Raw genomic sequence first — 21348 nt, 5'->3', positions numbered from 1 at the left:
TTATGTGATTTCTTTTTTTAGACACCATATGTCAATACAATGAAAAATGTAGAGTCATCGTAGAAAATACTCCCTCTCTGCAGTGATGTGGATATCCACTTTATATATTATGTTTTGTGATGAAAGGCATATGGGATACTAGGCATAAGAAAAAAATATTCCTAGATTGATCAGTGGTTAGTTTGACTACGCAATTACATATTTCTTACAAGAAACTGGCAGGTTTGTTCAATGCTGTCAGCTGGTCACAGGAAGCAGTCACATAAGATGACATACAGTAAATAAATCTTATTTTGTCTGTTTCCTCTAGTTTTCCAATATGAATATAAAGCATCTCATCTTAACACACTCCTAGGTTCCTGCTGCTTATTTCTTTCTAGCTCTGCTAAATGAAATTTGACATATCACTCAAATAATACTTGACATTCACTGAGGCCCTGCCCTGTCTGTGAACAAGCAATGTTTGATCCATCAGGCTGAAAAACAGTGGCAGTGGTCATATGCAATCAAAAGGCAAACCCTGACCTTTCTGATGCAACACAATGAAATAGACTAAGATTTGTTTGTCGGTGTCCTAAAGGTTAGAGACCAATAAATCTGGTTGGGTGGCACTTGTCCCTCTGTCATTACCACGACTGAGGATGTAATAGGCAGCATCCAGATGTTTATGTGCACAACTGTGAGTGTGAACATGAGAAAAGAAAAAAAAGAGAGCTGCTCTCAGCAAACCCTCCCTGATAAATAACGGTTACAAATACATGTACAGTTGATACTTTGAGGCTTTTTAAAAATAGATTTAGCTACTAACACAAGAAAATAAGTAACATGGAATTTATTTGGGTTTATTTTGGATTGACTGAGGTACATTAACAAAGAGAGGTTACCACAGGGGTGAATGGATATTAAGTTTGAAGAAGAGTTTATAGATCTGATCAGAAATAGAAGAGAAAAACATGAATTTAGAGGCGCATACAGGTGTAGAGATACCTGAACTGGCCAGGCAGGAGAAAGAAAGGGTCTTTGTGATTCATCCTATCTAGACATGTAACAATCACACCCATTCTCTTTCATATTCCTTATACTTATTCTGTCCAATTTCTTTGGTAAATGTGTTCAGTTAATGTAAATCAATTAAAATCCATAGATAACACTGTATTTATCTCATCCTCTGTATTCTGTACACTGCTGCTCACTAACAGCTGTTCATGAATATGTTATGTGCATTTAATGAGTTATTATTAATTATATAATACATTAAAATTTATGGAGCTCCATCCACTCCATCTGTATTTATATCTCAGCCACTGTATACAGTACAAACTTTATTCAAATTCCAAAATGCTCCGTATTGCACACCGATCAACTGTAAACAAGCTCATTATGATGAGATGTACAGTTTATGGGTTAGTATGAGTTATGTAATGCATTGAAGCCTAAATGCATGTTGAGTGCTTTAAAACCAATACTGCCAATACTGTACATTATGGTTAGTGATTTTTTGTGTGATTATGATGTCATCCATTTCAAAAACACTGAGAGACGAATCATCCAGTCATCCAAACAGCATCAATCAACAGAAATCACATGCATTTACTTCAGGAAATGCTTCTCTCGTTTCATTATTCTGGAAGTCCTACAGACACTGTACATGTTTTATTGTATCATACTGTTTGAAATGATTGCACAGTGAAATCTAGATAAAATCAGATAACACTCTTCAATGAGGCCCCTGGAAATACCTTCTTATGTGGTGGTTTCTGCCACCGGCGCTTAAGCAATTAAACGACAGCAAAAACACATCACTGACACTGCCACAATGCATAAGGTATAATATGCATTAATATCAATGTATAAACAAATTATACAATGTCAAAAGGTTTCTATTACATGGGGCAGATCACAGCTTAAATTATTTTCACATCTACATATTTAAATATCTAAACATATCAGAAAAAAAAAAAAATCAAAAAACAGTCTAAGATAAATCACCAATGTGCAGTGGTGAAAGAATTTGGCACTTTGCCTTTGCTGCTATATTATGTGTTAAAGAAGAAGATATGTAGGCAAAAAGAAATAAAAATAGCATATGGCCTGGTAAATGGCCGTCCGGCCTAAGTTTCACTATCATAATATACTCAAATACCCCCAATGGAAACTTTTGGAGCTACATGCTAGATCAGCGTTCCAACCTTCAAAAAACAAAGCTTAAAAAAGAATCCCACAGGAGATAACATGATACAACTTCTATTCTGAAAAAATGTGTGGAATTTAAAAACTAATCCCACTGTGCAGCATCGTTGTTTTTCCTCCCAGTATCTGCACCAAAATTAAGGCGATAAAAGTCCCCTCTCTTCCCAGAGCCAATTAATTTTGTTTGTATTGCAGATATGACACATTTTTGGTTCATACACTCTGCCTGCTGAGAGACCAGCGGAGAGATGCAGCTTCGGAGAAGGCCAGATTTTTCATGACATGACATTGAAATAAGGAAGGAAATTTCTAAAAACATCCCCAACCTTTAAGCCCCTTGACATCAAATCCTTGTCACATATTTTTAAGCTGAACAGGCTTCATTATCTACTGGATTCAAGTTAGTGACAGCTGTTGGGTATAATGTTGCCCTGTGCCAAAATGTGAAGGAGTGCAACCACATTATGTAATGTGTTTAGATATAACTACATCTACAATGTGACAGAATTTAATGCTGATTGGGAGGGAAATGCGGGCGTACAATGAACGCAGAGAGCTTGACTACAGGAGGATGTTGAAAGGCTTGTAGACAGGAGAACATAAGGGCACTGCTTCATTTTCTATTCAGTAAGAGCTGGTGGAGGCTGTGGCAATTCTTTTTCCGATGTACACCCTAAAAAAAACAAAAAAAACAAAAAACATGAAATCAAACAAGTTCAGAAAATAGGATACTATAGTGACCCTTATGGCACATGATGAGTCACTAAAATAGCACACTGATGCAGAAAAGCAAAAAAAAAACATCAGTTCAACTCAAGAAATTGTTATTTTGTCAGTGCAAAAGCTGAGCCTTGCGTTATGTCTGTTTCTTCTCTAGTATGAATTCAGTCTTACCCAATGCCAAGAGCGAGGATGTGTGAGATGAGTAAAGAGGGGATGAAGACTTTGAGGAATTCAGCAGAGAAGATGCCCCCTTTCTTCATAACTCCACTCTTCCTCATACTAAGAGATACTGAACGTCGGGGGTGCCTAAAGTGAAATTCCCTGAGAAGAATAATTCATTCACATTACAATCAATTCATGTCTTCTAAATGATATCAGCAAACATTAAAGGCAACATGCTGTGCTACTATCAGTGCATAAAGCTGGGGGTGAGAGAGCCTGCTTACTTTGGTGGGATGTTTTCTGGTCTGCTGGACCAATCAGCAACCCAGTCTACTTCTTTGCTCATCAGGATGTCTTCCTCTCTGTCCCTCTCTGGACCTTCTTCCTCTGACTGCAAATGTGGAGGTGGCTCAATTAGGCTTTAAGGTCAAATGAAAACAGCTGAGATGGGTCTGAGCATTAGAATTGAGTATGTGTTTTACCTGACTACCTCTTGGGCTGGACATGTCCACATCAAAAGTTATCTGACCGTCATCTCGATCTGGACTTGGTGGCCTTTGGGGACTTTGGGGAGTCAACACATTGATGTTGAAAAAAACACATTGCTACAACTTAAACACATTGTCTGAGCTTTATAGAGAACATAAGGGTCTTTAATCCTACCTATCACAGGAGGAACTACTCGGGCTGGATTCATGCTGTGCATCCAGGAGGATCTTTTCCATGTCTCCATTGTGGATCGAGGAGGATGACGGCACATGCTCTAGTCCTCCAATCAGGGTCTCATCACTCTCAGGCACTACCTCCAAGGGTGGCAGACTTTCACTTATGCCAGCATTTGCGTTTATTTGGTCTGCAGCAGGGATCATTAGTGGGTTGTTCTGCGCACCCTGTGCCCCTGTGTTCCCATTCAGTTCCAACTCTACCCAAGAGCCTTGGCAACACAGAGGTCAAGAGGAGGGAAGGAGAGGAAATTAGACTAAAGTGCAAACCTGACAGCAGAACATGTCCTCTCCAATACAAACAGCTGACCTACATTTCCTGCACCACTGACACTTTGCATTCAAATGAACTTGCTGTGCACTGCATCCACCGATAGCATGCATTTCTTTGTGCCACTGCCCCACAAACAGCTCGCACATTTTTTTCCAGACAAGAGGGGGTTATGTAATGTCGTACAGCCAGTGGGCTTGGATGAGCACAGAATGTAAACCTCATGATAGCAAGAGACGACCTTTTTTTTCCCGTTTTGGTCTGGCTGAAAATATAATTTGATTATTCTCTGCTGTTCGACGACGTGCCTAACTATGCATAACCGGTTGAACCTTTACATCCGAGTCTGTCATCAGGGTTAGGTGCAGCTCTCATAAGGTCTTGCATAATTGTAGTGGGAGACAGTTTGCCCAGGCATGTCGCTGTTCCAGCTGTGATGTTGTCACATATAAACACGGATTACTGTCCCAGCTAATATTTCTGGTCCTTAAAGATTTTGTTTATCGATTCAAGTCTGAACACACCTTGTACCAGTTTGGTGTTTTAAATGTGTTTTCAGGAGCTGTGACTCTGCAGACAGTTGAGCTAACATCCTACCATTGTCTTCCTTCGAAATTAATATTTATTTAGGAAGAGGGGCTTGTCAAGCAATAAGACAACTTGACTATACTTGTAGACGTAGCAATATGAGCCACTACTAGAAGAAAAAAAAACGAATAAAAGCAATATTTATTTCGTCTTTTGTCCCAAACTTGTTTTCATTTTAGCTAGAGCCCGCCCAACGCTGACTGTGTACGTGATTGGCTGCCATGCCATCAGTCAAAACATTTTGCGCAACCCAATTGGCTATCTTGCGGTTACGTCAAACAACATCACCCTCTCCACCCCTCCCAGAAGAAGAGGAAATTCCATACGCGATGTAACTTTTACAATAAAATCTTCACAATGCAATTGTTGTCAAAAACAAGCGCGGTCATTATGAATATATAAAGTTGCATTTGTAACGAGAAGCACGGAAACACTGAGGACGGTACGTACCGTGAAGGCCGGGCTCTTCGTTATTGTTGTGTTGAGCAGCAGCGGTGGACATGTTGACTACCCAGCTTCAGCATTCATCAACATGACACGCAGACAAACTGCAGTGTGCGCATGCGCCAAATCTTTCCAGAGTCCAGACCACAGACTGTATATGAAGATATATTTATTTACATGCAGTATATGACCCAGATTATTGACCGTATATAAAGACATATTTATTTACACGCAGTATATGACCCAGATTACTGACCGTATATAAAGACATATTTATTTATATGCAGTATATGATCCAGATCATGGTTGTATATAAAGACATATTTATTTATATGCAGTATATGATCCAGATTATTGACCGTATATAAAGACATATTTATTTATATGCAGTATATGATCCAGATCATGGTTGTATATAAAGACATATTTATTTATATGCAGTATATGATCCAGATTATGATTGTATATAAAGATATATTTATTTACATGCAGTATATGACCCAGATTATTGACTGTATATAAAGACATTTATTTATATGCAGTATATGATCCAGATTATGGTTGTATATAAAGATATATTTATTTACATGCAGTATATAACCCAATTATTGACTGTATAAAAAGACATATTTATTTATATGCAGTATATGACCCAGATTATTGACTGTATAAAAAGACATTTATTTATATGCAGTATATGATCCAGATTATGATTGTATATAAAGATATATTTATTTACATGCAGTATATGACCCAGATTATTGACTGTATATAAAGACATTTATTTATATGCAGTATATGATCCAGATTATGGTTGTATATAAAGATATATTTATTTACATGCAGTATATGACCCAGATTATGGTTGTATATAAAGATATATTTATTTACATGCAGTATATAACCCAATTATTGACCGTATATAAAGACATATTTATTTATATGCAGTATATGATCCAGATTATTGACTGTATATAAAGACATATTTATTTATATGCAGTATATGATCCAGATTATTGACTGTATATAAAGACATATTTATTTATATGCAGTATATGACCCAGACTATTGACTGTATATAAAGACATATTTATTTATATGCAGTATATGATCCAGATTATTGACTGTATATAAAGAAATATTTATTTATATGCAGTATATGACCCAGACTATTGACTGTATATAAAGACATATTCATTTATATGCAGTATATGATCCAGATTATTGGCTGTATATAAAGACATATTCATTTATACGCAGTATATGATCCAGATTATTGGCTGTATATAAAGACATATTCATTTATATGCAGTATATGATCCAGATTATTGGCTGTATATAAAGACATATTCATTTATATGCAGTATATGATCCAGATTATTGACTGTATATAAAGACATATTCATTTATATGCAGTATATGATCCAGATTATTGGCTGTATATAAAGACATATTCATTTATATGCAGTATATGATCCAGATTATTGGCTGTATATAAAGACATATTCATTTATATGCAGTATATGATCCAGATTATTGGCTGTATATAAAGACATATTCATTTATATGCAGTATATGATCCAGATTATTGGCTGTATATAAAGACATATTCATTTATATGCAGTATATAATCCAGATTATTGGCTGTATATAAAGACATATTCATTTATATGCAGTGTATGATCCAGATTATTGGCTGTATATAAAGACATTAATTTATATGCAGTCTATGGTCCATACTATGGCCAGACAAGATACTGAAGGCTCTAGATCAGTGATGGGCTTTTTTACTTTTCTATTAAATGTGTTCTTTTATTTAGAGATCAAAATAGTCACCTGTCACAAAAGCACAAGTCAGTTGTGATTATTTGCCGCAGTATTTAGTACAATATTTCCATGGAAACAGTAAAAATTAGAATTTTGAAGAATGTTTGCCCATTTATAACCAGGACATTTACAGTATGATTGTGTAGAAGTACACAGCCTTTGTGTTATCATTATGTCCTGACCTGGGGGATCTGAGTCTGTGCAGGGTTTGAGGACTGATGATAGTAGTAAGGCTGTCCCCAGTCACCAACCATCACTCTCTCTTCAAATTACTGCTGGATTGGCAAGACAAAGCATCACACCACCTCTCCCTCCGGCACCATAAAAGGGCCCTGTTGGTCCATTATGAATGGATCACTTTTGTATATTTAGACCATGATATATGGTAAGCCACACCGTGTAATTGTGGCACTGCTTTTGTGCACAAAGATATATAGTATACAGTATCATGTACTACAGTAGACAGTAGGTGACATTCATATGTTTGAGAGAGCTCAAAGAGGAAGATAGTGTTAAACTAACCTTCTGCTCTGCTGACTTGTGCTATTAACCTGTCATGGCTTGGTACTGGTCCCCGAGAGGGTTGAAGTATAGAACATCTTTGATACATCACCACAGCCAGACAGATCAGGGGATTGCAGCGAGAAGTAATTTGCAGTGTTGCTGCTGCTGTAAACACATTCTATGATAATAACTTTCGTAAAAGCAGCGCTGTCAGCCACCACTGGAAGGGTTTGACAATATTTTGCCCTTTGAAAGCACTGCAGCAACTCTGCCTCAGTCATGAATTAAGCCTTAAAAAGCCCAGCAGTGCATCTGATTTATATACATATATGTGTTATATATGTTAGGTTTCCTCACTGCATGTTATAGTACTTTACCTTATAAACACAATCCATAAAGCAAGTAAATAAATCATTTTATTCAGAACTCAAGTTTGAAATTCTCTATTACTTTTCATCTAAATTGTACTTTATTCCATTTGACAAAGACAAACATGGCTGTACAATGAACCATTTGTAGTTTTTTTCCCCCCAAACAGATCACCAAAACTCTCCTACAATCTTTATTCAAGAGCCCCTTGAAAGAAATAAACAAAAAAAAAAAAACACTTTACAAATTAATGAAATTCACAAAAATAAAAGTGCATTTTGTTTTAACTCCTGTGATACATTAGACATGTATATAATGCTGCTGTAAGTGGAAAAACCTCATAACTCCAATGTAGACAGTTTTCATGTAGATCTTTAGTTGACCCCAAGCTCATGAAACCAATTCAAAAGCCATTGTAGAAATTTGTTAAAAGTGTGTGATAGACGTGTAAATAAGCACGTTTTTAATAGAGTAGTGAAAAGCTGCTTTCTTGAAGGTACAAGGTTTTGATCACAGAGCAGCGGTTAATTCCCCTGAGCAGTCTCCTGTCTGGCATGCCAGAAAGTTCAAGAAACATACTTGATTATCTTATTTCTTCTTAATGCTTTAAGAAAGGCAACAGGGTTCTTTTGAACATGTTTTGTGGTTTCCACCACAGCCTTGAACAGTAGCTATGAAGACAATATGAGGGGAAAGTGAAAAAGATTACTGGTTAGTCATTTAGTTTTTATAAATGTCCGTGAATGTGTCAATATGTTTGAATGAATGTTTTCAATACTGCTCTGTTACTGTACGTCTGACACTCAAACAGTCTGATGACCATCTCTGCTGTGAGTTCAAAGACGTTGATTTTTTTTAAAAAGCCAATGTTAGATTTTTCAAGAAGAAAACTCGCTGATTCTAATCCAATACTATTTTTATACAGATTCTTGCATTTTCTAACATTTCTCACATCTTTCAACAGCTTGTTAGAAGTCTAATATTTACTTTAAACAGTGAAATGAGTAAATTCTTCCTTTGGATGGATGACAGGACAAGACTGATCTCAAGACTGATCTCATATTTTCCAATGGATAACTCTCTTGTTTGGTGACCAAAAGATTAGATCATACTTAACAGCGGAATGGGACAAAGGCGCCACATTATGCAGGTTTATACTATACATATGACACATGTTCTTGCATCAGACAGAGAAAAGCCTTTTGAAAAGCTTGCAAAATAAAAGAAAAGAGAGATTAGAAAAGTGTCTCATAACTAGAGGACATTACCCAGAGCCCTGAGGAAGTGACACTCAACAGTAGCTTAACACCACCTTGTGGAGATGGTTATTTTGGTGGCGTTCTAGTGATTGGAAATCAGTTGTCTAAAGGTAAAAGTGAAACATTAATTTACATGAATATGATCCAGTGGACCAGTAAGATTCATGCCCTGATTCAATGGCTTTATGTCATTAAACAGTATTTTCAGAAAGAAAAGAGGAGAAAAAACTGTGCTATAATTAACCTGTTTGCTCTAGAAGAGAAATGGCAGCGTGTGATTGAAGCATAGTGTAGCAGAGAAACAGTAGATTTAATTTATAGTACTTTCCCGTGTTCAACGCAGTCATTAATAACAGTTTCCATACATCAATCATCTGCAGACCAAGTGCTCCACAAATTCTCCTTTTAAATAAACAAGTCAATAGAAGAGCCACCCCTGCATCAGGAGAGAGAAAACTTTTCATACAATAATTCAGAATCAGTAACTCTGCCTAGTCAATTTGCTTAACTAGCTTTAGAGCGAACTTGATTTGACAGTTTTAAGATTGTTAATTTAATGCTTGACTAAAAATGCCTTTCCCACTTAGGCCGACGAGGGCCTATTCTTTCACAGCGAGCAAAATGGTTCACAAACAAAACCATGGCACAAAAACAGAACGTTAAGAAACAAAATGAACTCAGAATCTAACTCTGAAGCGTCTAAATAAGTACTACATAAACATCAGTTACAGTCAGCCAAATTAAAAAAATAAACTGTTATAGTGCTTATGACTACAGAGGTACTGACACCTGAAAATACTTGTCTTTGGACGTCCCACGTCAGAAACAACACACTTCTTAGATGTCACAAAAAGTCTAGCTTTCAAACAAATACCTGCCAGAATGAACGACATGACGCAAAGTCATATGACAAAAAAAAAAAAAAAAAAAAAAAAAAAGGTTACCCGATCAGGCAACGTTCCATCTACAATCAGTCCGAGATAGACAGCTAAAGAAACTACAGTGATCAGACTGTAATCCAATTGCCTTAATTTATACAAAAATAAATCAGCTATAGTGATTATTCTTCTCTTTTATCAGGTACAGTACAAAACATCATAAAAAAAACTACGAACAGAAACTAGATCCAGAGGGCAAAGTGATCGATCAATCAGCAACAACACGACGGGCTTTGTGGGGAAACTGGCAGCAGCACTCAACTTTGGTACCACAGACCACGAGAGAATTAGGCCACATCATGCTCTTCCACGTATATAACAAGCTTTTGTCCTGAGCTTTTTAACGGTGGTCCACACATGTGCAAGGGTCACCAGTCTGACCAGGGGCACCTCGTCTGCAAGACAGCTTTATATGATTCGAACTTACGAGGGTAGAGGACTGGTTACTTTGGCATGATTAGCCCCCATTCACCTCCTAAAACCGTAATACCTGCCGAGTGTGTGTGTGTGTGCATGCCATTCTTGTGTCCATGTTAAAGGCCTACACAGGTCTTTTTGTTTGTTTTCGCATTAACTAGAAATTGCATATTCATTACTGCCAACAGTTTTCCAAAGAGTAGCCATTTCTATACATTATTAAAATCAACTTAGTGTTGAATCTTGCTTGACATCAGTAATCTATCTCTGAACATCTAGTCAGGTTTTGTTAATGCAGCTGAGAGCAGGAAATGTTTTGAATACATGATGCTGATGTAGTCATGGTGTTATAGCATCGTAGTGTTGACCTTTAGCTACTCAAAAACCGTTGCATTTACAAGCTTTGCTGAAACAAACTAACCCAAAAGACAAATGTTAAGAAAGATGGATGTTTTAAAAGGATAAACTGGCTTTCATTATTTCTTGGAAAATAAAATGGTTTCTGTTAGGTAGATTACAACAAAGTGTCAGATGTCAGAGGATATCAACACTCTCTGCTAGCAAATACACTACCAAACACTAATTAAGACAAGGAGAACAAAATGTTCACTGTGATCAGTTTCAAGTCTCTGTAAGTAGATTTTCTTACTGTAAATAGATAAATGTAAACCAGTGGCTGCCTTGAAGATAAGAAAACAATCTAATAAATATTGGTACGCTGTGGAAAAAGGTTGGCAGTAATGTAAATACACTTTTTTTTTTTTTTTTTTACAGAGAATGAGTTAAACATGAGAAAACACTAGAATGGCCCTTTAACAGCATTAACATACTAAATATTAGGGAGGAGTGGTGAGTGAACTTGGCAACTTGACAAATACTTGGGGCAAATATGGAGTGTTGACAGCTTGTATTAGCAGTGCTTCAGGCCAGTACAAAAAGGAACTTTGTGACAGAAAGTTGTATGAACAGTAGAAAGAATTTCCTATTCAAACTAATAAAACATGGTAGCTACAGAAACTTATGAACAATTAGTAGCTATGACAAATGAATCATGTCACAATGGCACAAAATAATAAACAAACTAGCCAAATATGTGTATCTAACACATCTTCCCTTTGGTTTGGGATGTAGTGGAGTTGCAGCTGGATAAATGGAGCGCTCCTATCGGAGGACTACTACGACACTAAATCCCAAAGTCTGGACTGAGATCTACAAACCCTGCTGATGGCCTGCTGGGATGTACTGTGTGAGTAATGCTCGTCACATTCAGTACTAAAATAATCAAGGACAGATCTTGTGCAGACTTGCGGATTTAGCCAAAGACAGATATTGTTTTATGCATGTATCAGAGCAATGGGGCTTAAGCAGAAACTGGGATCTGAGCGGTTCATCTAATGCTAGTTCAGTTTTTCCTGGAATATGTACAGATTGTTGGTGGTGGCCACAGCAATGATGTTGTCCAGAGGATGCCAGGCAGTGTGCAGGATCTTCTTGTTAAAGTCCAGACTGTCTACACTGATCTCATCCTTTTTGCGCTTCCCACCTGTGCTTACTTTGCGAGGTTTCAGCACCGACCGCGGTTTGCTGTTCTCCCGCGATGCCTCTAGGGTCACGTCCTGCCGGTAGCCTCTGTCAAACATCCTGAAGAAGTTGTTGTAGGAACCAGTCATCACGACGCTGCAGAGAAACAAGGTATGAGTGAGTGTGAGTCCCAACTTTAATCTCAAGTATCACCCTGGATGGTAAACCACATTTACATAAGGATAAAAAATTAAAAGGTTAAAGTTGTATTATTATTGTCATTAATTACAACCAGGAGCATGTGCAGTATACGTCTCACTCCACCCAAACCAAATCATGTGCAACCTCATGTCCTGCACTGAGCAGATAACTGCAGTAACTGATAATGCTGTTGTCAGGATGACGGGTCAGCCAAAAACATTTGTGTATGTTGTGAGTTTTGCATGTTTGGGGAATTACTATGGCATGATGAAGAGAAATCAAAATGACTTGCAGAACCGCTTTAAAAATTATAATTTTTAGCAGTTTAAAGGGGAAAAAAAAAAGTGCCCACCTGTCGTTCCCATTCCAACAGCACTCAAACTTGTCGAAGATGCAGTCGTTCTCATAGAGTGAACACAACTTACTTCTGAGATATTCATGCACCTGTGAGAAGAAAGTGATGAAGAGGTGTCGTAGTTACAATCAAAAAATGTGCAAGGCAGAAAATAGCATGACAAGACTATGACTCTTTTTCAAAAAACACCTCCCTCTTGTGGAGAACCAGTAAAATGACATTGAGTTTATGAGCCAACAAGAACTGCACATGACAACAGTTACAGACCTGATACGTCTCTACGGGTCGGGTCTCCATGTTGAGGTCCCAGATTTTGACAGACAGGTAGTCGCGGGTCATCATGTAGCGTCCACTGTGGCTGAACTTTACATCAGAGATGGATGAGATGATTTCAGAGAAGAATGAGCGATTGTTTGGATCCTCTGGCTCTTCAAACACTTAGAAAAGGAAAAAATGGATGCATGTCATTATTATACTCCAACAACCACAAATTCCATCAACAGGCTACAGTTTTTGTTTTGTGCACAATGGCAAGCAACACACAAACAACTCAGTTTTAGTTTTCTTTAGTTTCTTTCTAGTTTCCTTCAGCATGCAACAGGCACCTCAGGCTTCAACAGCCTCCCTGTACGCACACAGCCTCAATGAAATCTGCTTACATTTGGCATGTTTGTCACACAGCGCTGACGCCCTCATGTCACACAGACGGATGGTGCCCTTGCTGCTGCTGTACACAAAAGTGTTGCACTGGTTGGGGTGAAACTCTGCTGCTGTGATCACCTCCGTCAACTCCTCCATATTAGCTGGCTTAATGTCAACAATATCTGAAGAAGTGAGGTTAAGGTAAAAGGAATAAAAACTGACATTTTCACAACTTAAATGGAAATCCTTCAGAGATAAATTATACAAAAAGACTCATCAAACTAAAACACCATGTTCCCAGTGACTCAACATTTTTTTGCATGGCTCTGGGTCAGAAAATATTTGTAGCTATAGTTATGTAAGTGGCATGTGGCAATCAACCATTCAGGGTTCCATCTATAGCAGGCACTCTGGATTAATTAGGTGTCAACGCTGCCTTATTTTGCATTTACAGTGACTCTGTACAAATTCAACTTCTTGATTTAAACCCTGAATATGAAAAACATCCTTACTTTGGCACCATCTGGTGGTATTATAACAAATGACACTGTGATACTTTCATCCATTCATACGTCAACATTGTCTATATACAGTATAAATCAACTTTTGGGGAAAAGTCTTAAGTCACTTAACTGTCATTGATGATAGAATTAAAAAACAAAAAGGATACTAAAGCTGCGGTCAGTGATCTCCAAATGCCATAGGTTAACGCGAAGGTCATCTGCAGACAGGTAGGTCTCACAATCACTGTTGACTGAGATGGAGTTGATATGGTAGGTGTGAGCATTTGCAAACACTCGTCTGGGGCTGGCCTCCACCATCAAATCCATGGGCCTGAATACTGGTACCTGAGGAGAAGAGCGGGGTTAGTGTCACTTTAATTTCATGTAAAATACAGTAGATTATATTGTCGTCATGTTGTCCTCCATTTTGAAAATCTGATTTTTATGATTTCATCAAGTTTATTTTTAGAAAAGTAAAGACTTTTAATCCACATGACCTGGTCAAAGTTTGATTGAAATGTGTACTGTCAGGTGTGCAGAGACAATAAGTAACTGCAGCTGGACACAGAAAAATACTCACATTTGAATGGAGAGTGTGAGCGAACCGCTGGGTGCTTGAGCCCTAATTAAGGAAGAACTGCAGTACAGAGCTACAAATTTTAGTTTTGATTTTATTTTTCTGCAGCACTTTATCACTAAACTGTCACTCTCACTCTCAATGAGCTCCATTCAACCCCCCCCTCTTATTCTCTCTCTCTCCCTCTCAGTTGGAAAGGAGAATGTCACTCTTCTTGTGAAATATCCTCATAAATCCCATGACTTTGGCCAAATCTTACATTAAAAATCTCATTTTTTGTAGGAAATTTCGTCAAGAATCCATTGATACAGGTTTCAAAGTGGTCAGACTTATAGTTTAGACATCAGAACCATTTGTTTGACACAAAGTCCATGCCTAGAGATTGCCTCCCCATTGGTTTACATTGTAAGGTGTGATGTGGTTTACAATATCTAAACCGTTCGAGTTATTACAAAGTTTTTAACAGCTTTTGTTCAGCACAGTGTCATAAGTCATGTATTCAAGTTTGAAGCCGATAACCATTAACGCCCTAGGAAGAGATAGCGTTTCTTGGGGGACCAAAATTGGCACAAAGTCGTACTTTGGCATATTGCGGACTTCCTGTTGGATTTAGGTCAGGGGTGTCAGCGTATAATTTGTAGGTGTTGATGAGACGAATAATTGAGTTTTGGTTCGATCTGTCTATGACATTCCTATGGGCCATGGCAGCCATATTAGATACATAGGTGGCGCTATAGAGCACATTTTAGCACTTTGGGAGATAATTTTTACATTTTATCAAATTTTTCACCAGACCTGATGTGCGTGCCAAATTTGGTGTGTTTTTGAGCATGTTTAGGGGGTCAAATTAAGGGTTTAAGTGGCATAATAATAAAGAAGGAATAAGAAGAAGAAGAAGAAGAAGAAGGAAGAAACAAACATACAAAATACAATAGGGTTTTCGCCCCTTTGGGGCTCAGGCCCTAACAATAACCGTTTCATAAAACAAAGAAAAGCTCAGTGTATCAGGCTGGTCTGTTAAACTGGAGCTATATTTGGAAACTATACGATCAATATAGATCAGTGGTTCACTCGGGAAGCACATGACGAGAGGTGAACACTTGGGTTGAAACTAAAGCTAAACAGACCATTTTCACATTTGACGTTTTGGCTAGCACAGGTGTAACTAATAACACTGATCAATATACTGCATTGCAGTCATGTTATTAGTTCTTTTGCTGGTATTACAAGTAAATACATCTGTATGAAACAGAAACAACTGAAAACAGTGTCGTAATGACTTGAAGAGGAAATGATACAATACTTAACTTTTGTCTCATCTGATTCAAATGAATATTTTAAGCAAAATGCAATTGATCTTAAATTTTATATAGAATTCGATAAACACAGAATCCACAGTGCTGACTAATTACAGTTGACTGAATTGACTGCTACTATACTTCCATCCATGTGGGGTCAAAGGCTGCTGTACACACCAGTAGAGTACTGGGCCTTAAGGCAACTTGCAACCAAGCGTGACATATTTTTTAAAAATCAATTTTCCTTACTTTAATTTATTTATGCAATGAATGAATGGAAAGTGAGTACAGAAGTTCAACAGTAGTTCATTATTATTCATATAGCATACTGAAACATGGTTGAAATGTATGTTTTCTATCAATGTATACACACCCGTAGTGCTGTAACTGTATTTGGATCTCTGTATCGGCCATCTTCTTCCTTCAAATTGTAGCCCTCGGGTCTCTTGTCACGCTCACTGATTTTCCACAGCTTTATGGTTTTGTCTACCAACAAGAGAGAGCAGAGATAAGGGAGAACAGATGAAACAGAATTAATTGTGATAACTTGACAAGTCGATGCCGTTTCCGGAGAACCAATGGACAGGTTTTAGTTGGTTTATCTTAAAAATTGCTAAAATGTCACCAACTAAAAATAAAATTATAAAACAGAATAATAACTAGACAACGAAGAATCTGTTCTCTTATAATACAGTAGTTAACTGACCATTTGTGGATAAAAGGAACTGTGCTGCATTCTTCTGAGGCAACCATCGAATCTTGTTGATCTTCTCCTCAATCTCAAGACTTTTCAGGTAGTCGAACTCGGGCTCATGGCTCTGGAAGGTGCTGTAAACGTTGTACTCTCCACAGCACTGCGGTTGGTTCTTACTCTAAACAGCGACGGACCACAAATCACAGTTAAGTTCAAGTCTGATGATAGAAACAGACCTATACTGAGAGTAAGAGTCAAGACTTTATGTAAAGGGCACATATGAAAGGGCACAGACAGCCGTGGTATTTTTTGCCTACACTAATTTATGAAATTATTAAATGAGAAAGACAACACTTGCACTGTTTGTACACATTTATATCATATTAGATGATGTGACTTACCTCTGGCTCCTGTTGAAAGATGACAACACGGCCCCCCTTGTCCCCAGTGGCTAGCAGCTCTCCAGAGTGGTTGAATTCAACAGTAGATATGATGTCAGCTGTCAATGAAGTGGTGTAATTAGAATATCTCTTAATTTTTTAACATTTTTTTTTACATAGTGCCCTTTTTTCAGAGTTTAATTTGCTACTGTACTGTTGTGTAAATTTGAGGCGAGTTCAATGTAAACACATTTTGCAATGATTTGCAGTTTTCTAGATGAACGATTCATTTCCTCCCAATGATGCACAAAATTCCTCCAGCGGCCATTTGCTCTTGTTTTGGCCGCCTGTGAGGGGTGAAAACAATGTCAGCCATGGTGAACATACACTGACATGCGGTGACGTACATGTGTATATATACACCACGTTGTGCTGGCGCAATGGAACTGAAAGTCAACCAACACTCTTCGGAGGATAAAAAAAACTTGCCATTTGCAGCTAGACAGCACTTTTCAAAGGCAAGCATTCTCATCAAATCCCACAATACAACAATCAATCCCTGTTTACAGCCTGGCACTATTCTGAGCGATAGCTATCCTTAATATAGGCAACGGACTTGTTCCTCTTTTAACACAGCACACAAAGTGCCTGATACGACCTGACTCCATGCAAGCTCTCATACAAAACAAAAGAGGGGAGACTATGTCTGCAGGAGTCAAATAAAACTACCACACTATTGTAGTGTTGTGTCTTCAGTCTGCTATGTATTAACACAAGGAGAAGCTCACATTTAAAGTTCTCAGGGAAAGCTTACTGTAAACAAGTATGTAGTCCTTTATACACAAATAAGTCCATGGTGTACTGTAAACATAAGTGTTTCAGGCCCTTGTGAACTTATTCATTGGACAATGGGACAAGGGGCAGGTACCACCCAGCACTTGACTTTCCGTTCATATGGAGGTGAAAGCTACATATACCTATAACCTACCTTCCTTTTCACTTTGTTTGCATTAAGCATCCCCATGTACTGTGTGAAAATGATCAATTGCACTGCAAGATATTGAAGACCAAAGTTCAGCATAAATTACAGATGGTTTTTAGAAGTTAAAAAACAGAAGTGTGGACCAGACACTGCCAGACTTTATTGTCAATCAGCTGGTTGCTAGCGTGGACCAGGATTGCTTGTTTCAATTCTTGGGGCGGTATTAAACGGTCAGTTCCCCAAAAAAAACAAGAAACATTTCACACTTGAGTTAGCACATTGTTTCTAGCCACGAAGGTAGCTGAAAAACAACAACAGAAATGGGTTTTTTTTTCCAGAAACAGTGTCTTTGTTTTTAAGGATAATCAACAGACTTCAGTGTCACTGGTTTTCATTGAGAACAATTTCAGCTGTCAACTAGTCCAAATTAAATCTGTCCATGAGGTTGGATGATCCTGTGAGACCAATATATTGTTTTGTAGAGAGACTAATTTCGCAATGTTTTGAGCTCCACAAATGCAATTCATCTCCATTGTTTAAGGTTTGCAGTAGAAGTCTGGAAAGCTCCACAAAAAGAACCAAAACTATTTGCAATACCACCCGTAGTATGTGGGAAAGTACTATTTGTGACTTGGCTGAAGAGACTCTTTGTGATGATCATCTTCTTATACGGTTTCATGAAAATCGCAAATTAGAGCTTCTAGTGCATCTCAAAACCTGAGCTGAGCTGTTTTTGAAAAGATTTCAGAGACTTTAAGGACCATGATGCACTCTGTGTCTCACATTTGATCCTTGCTCAACCAAACAAATGCAATGCTTCATTAACTTCCTACTTGTTTGGGAAATGTCTTTTTGCTACAAAAGTACAAACCTGCATTACAGTTTTGATGGTGGGTGATTGCACAAGTACTAACTTATAGTTTGCAGCAAATATGCCAAACAAGCTGAACGGAGTGAGCTGTAACAGGCCTACTGAACTAAACACATATCAAGCCTCAAACTTGTGCATAAATAATAAAGTGTAGCATTTTTAAAAAAAACTTCAAAACAAGTGTGCACAGGACGCCAGTCAGACAGTGCAGGTTAGCAAGTGTTCAGTGACCACCACATGGACTTACCTTCGGCTACATCGTCATCTATCGCTCCTTTGACTTGTGAAAAGCACCACTGCACATCATTGCTCCCACCGCCGGCCCCTGCAGGAGGCACAGACCCATGTTTAATACAGCACCACCATCAGAGACAACTTTACACGCGTTAGCCCGGTGCTAACATGGCTAAAATCAGTATTATATGAACAAGGCCACACGTTGACTTCATACTAGTTACATAGGTTAATTTATGTAGTTACTGTTAATAGTTTAAGCTTGTTCAGATATCTACTGTGCAAACGCTCACTTTCACACTGTCACTGACACACACACTAGCATCTGGAAGTGGCTAGCTGTTAGCTGGTTGTTCACAGCAGAAGAGGATAACAAACACATCATCTACGCTGAACACCACCGTAATGTGTTGAATAATAAGGACACCTCACACAGCCGGACAGCCTCTGCTCTCGGATTTTACCTGCCATGTTGAGCGGCTCGGACAGTGCGGGTCTGTAGCGGGCTCGGGCCCCGGACTGGAGCAGTGCTGACCCGGGTCGGCTGGCTGGTTCTGCCCGAGGAGGAGTGGAGGAATGACGACTGGGAGCTGCTGGTTAGTCGGAGGAACGCACAAGTGCTCGGTCCAGTAGAAACAGACAGTACGAATCAGTTTTCAACCAAAGGAAGTAAACTACAACCCTCTGTGCTGTTTCTTAGACTTTGCACTCTACTTTGAGGTTTCCCTCGCCTCTGCCTCTCCCTGCATACACGTTCAAAATGGCGCAACGCGGGCGGCGTTCAGCCGTTCAGTAGGCAACAAACCGACAGGGAGCGCGGCGAGGCTGCACCGTGAAATGTTATCCTGCCTGACTCCTGAGCCGCTAGCGGTCATTTCCCCTTTTCCCAGAAACAACGTCATTAATTGATTCATAGCGCGTTTAATTTTCAATGAAAAGTCATTAGGACTATTAAAGAAAACCCTGTACTGGTTAAACCCCGCCCGTGTGGATTGTTGTACTGATTAAAATCGAACTCGCCGGCGCACGTAGGTTTTTGTTATTTAACTTTTTTTTAAATCAGTGTCTATTTTAGATTTAATGTAAGTTGTAACTAAAGATAAATATATATTCATAATAGTATTCATAATGAAAATATCCGGAAATTAATATTAACATTAAAACAAACTAATGTAATGTTTTGGACTTCCGGTGGCACCTGCAGCTGCCACAGATTTTTAACATGTCACTGTTACATGGATCTGTTGGACAACAGCTTTGGAGGACGCCACTCTGAAAAGATGGTGTTAAGAGTGACACTCTACCATGCAAACTGAGGTCGAGGTATCAGGGCCGCATTTAGTTGCGATGGTGCCCCTGGACAAAAAATAGACCCTATCCATTGCTTTGCCAGGTTGGTGGATCCACCTTGGCAGGAAGTCAGTATCCCAGCAAAAGTAAAAAGTTGTCTCACCAATTCACTCAGGAGGAGTTAAGACAGATTTAAGGCTATTTAGACAAACTGACTTCACCTGACATTGCCACTGCTGACACGCCTTATTTAGATAAATATTTCAACCTTTTTATATTCTGCCCAGGAAAAAAAATATAGTTGTATAGCTCTTATCAATCAAGAATACACAACAATGTTTTTGTAAGCTACACAACCATACAAACATGTTTTATAGCTTCACTGTGGTCATTTTGCAATGCAGCAAACATCAGTTTCTAGATTGCACATTTAAACACACTGTCACAAACACATCTAAGGCAAACTGGCTTGCTTAAAATGAGTTTCACTGTGGACTTTCTGTCTGTGCCTGCAACACCCTGTTTAGATTATAAAGAGCACAGTAACTGCACAATAGTTGTGAGCTATACCGCAGTGTGAATCAAAAAAGGAAAGAAACATGATCACTCCAGCTGTTATTGTTGTGTAATGGAGACATAAATAATTTATAGGAGCATAGACCACAAATCCCAGGGTCTGCATTATCAACTTCATTAATGAGCTCGAAGTCCATGAACGGGCTCATTCCGTCTGTATCTTCTTACTTTCCCACCATAAAATAAGTGGTCCACCGAGCAAGAAGCAAAGCACCAAACAGCACAGTGTAGCTGAAGAGGACAAATTTGAGGATTTCCTTCAATGTCCGGAGGAAGCGGATTATCAGAGGATCCACATCCAGAGGCTCGTGCTGTATCTTCTGCCTGCGACTAGGTTGAGTCAGGTGTCCCATGTTCCCACCTCGACCCATTCTGCAAACACAGTTTTGCCATATTTCAGAAAAGAATATAACTTTATTGTCCATCAAGGTGTAAAATTATATTTGACCCATCTGGAAGTTCATTAAAACATCACGCAATGCACATATGACCACTTTAAGTACTTAAATGCAACAATTGGGCAAAAAAGATTAAAAGTCATTTCTTAAAAGTCACAGAACAGCAAATACATTTTAATTGCTCAGTATATTACTAAATGTGTTTGAAGTTTTTTGCATTAGAGGTGCAAATTGATTTGTTTCTAGCCTTGCAGGAGCTGAAGAGGCTGCATTGTCACAAGACTACTGTTAATAATTCATCTGTAAAGTGGGTCCAGTATTGATCTGCTTTGTTTGTTTATACCCACAAACAACACAAACTATTGAGCATCTGCAGCATTCATCTACCTCAAATGCTCTAAAATACGCAGAA

At 38.4% G+C, this 21348-nt stretch overlaps 3 protein-coding genes across 3 annotated transcripts in view; 1 reads left to right on the top strand and 2 right to left on the bottom strand.

Moving 5' to 3' along the window:
* Positions 1–1568: 1568 nt before the first annotated feature.
* bnip3la (BCL2 interacting protein 3 like a) lies at positions 1569–5212 on the bottom strand. The gene is made up of 6 exons (XM_042421584.1): positions 5107–5212; positions 3739–4009; positions 3558–3639; positions 3360–3466; positions 3085–3234; positions 1569–2863 (listed from the first exon to the last, which is right to left on the bottom strand). The coding sequence occupies exons 1-6, from the start codon at positions 5156–5158 to the stop codon at positions 2815–2817; spliced, it is 711 nt and encodes a 236-aa protein (XP_042277518.1). The 5' UTR covers positions 5159–5212; the 3' UTR covers positions 1569–2814.
* A 2615-nt stretch (positions 5213–7827) lies between these two features.
* Positions 7828–19614, bottom strand: ppp2r2aa (protein phosphatase 2, regulatory subunit B, alpha a). Its single transcript, XM_042421582.1, has 10 exons — positions 19137–19614; positions 18686–18763; positions 16607–16704; positions 16218–16383; positions 15885–15997; positions 13804–13981; positions 13151–13315; positions 12759–12928; positions 12489–12580; positions 7828–12091 (listed from the first exon to the last, which is right to left on the bottom strand). Exons 1-10 carry the CDS (start codon positions 19141–19143, stop codon positions 11812–11814), a joined length of 1347 nt encoding a protein of 448 aa, XP_042277516.1. The 5' UTR covers positions 19144–19614; the 3' UTR covers positions 7828–11811.
* The window catches only part of LOC121904065 (rabphilin-3A-like), a 37518-nt gene continuing 28252 nt past the window's right edge, over positions 12083–21348 (top strand). Inside the window, exon 1 of the mRNA XM_042421578.1 lies at positions 12083–12106. The gene's annotated coding sequence lies outside the window, so the exon portion shown is untranslated. The remainder of the gene's footprint in view (positions 12107–21348) is intronic.

Source organism: Thunnus maccoyii, chromosome 9, assembly GCF_910596095.1.
Source record: "Thunnus maccoyii chromosome 9, fThuMac1.1, whole genome shotgun sequence".
Taxonomy (NCBI): domain Eukaryota; kingdom Metazoa; phylum Chordata; class Actinopteri; order Scombriformes; family Scombridae; genus Thunnus; species Thunnus maccoyii.
The sequence above is the reverse complement of the archived record's forward strand: the minus strand, read 5'-3'. Positions and strand labels throughout refer to the sequence as shown.

Bases quoted from the DNA above. Each gene is read 5' to 3' on its own strand.
- ppp2r2aa (XM_042421582.1), bottom strand. The intron at 16,384-16,606 runs GTAAGTCACATC...GTCGCTGTTTAG, and splicing joins TCTTTCAACAGGAGCCAGAG to AGTAAGAACCAACCGCAGTG. The intron at 12,092-12,488 runs GTGGGCACTTTT...GTTTCTCTGCAG, and splicing joins TGTTGGAATGGGAACGACAG to CGTCGTGATGACTGGTTCCT.
- bnip3la (XM_042421584.1), bottom strand. From the start codon at position 5,158: ATGTCCACCGCTGCTGCTCAACACAACAATAACGAAGAGCCCGGCCTT. The intron at 3,235-3,359 runs GTAAGCAGGCTC...TATTCTTCTCAG, and splicing joins CCAGAAAACATCCCACCAAA to GGAATTTCACTTTAGGCACC. The intron at 2,864-3,084 runs GTAAGACTGAAT...TGTTTTTTTTAG, and splicing joins ATCCTCGCTCTTGGCATTGG to GGTGTACATCGGAAAAAGAA.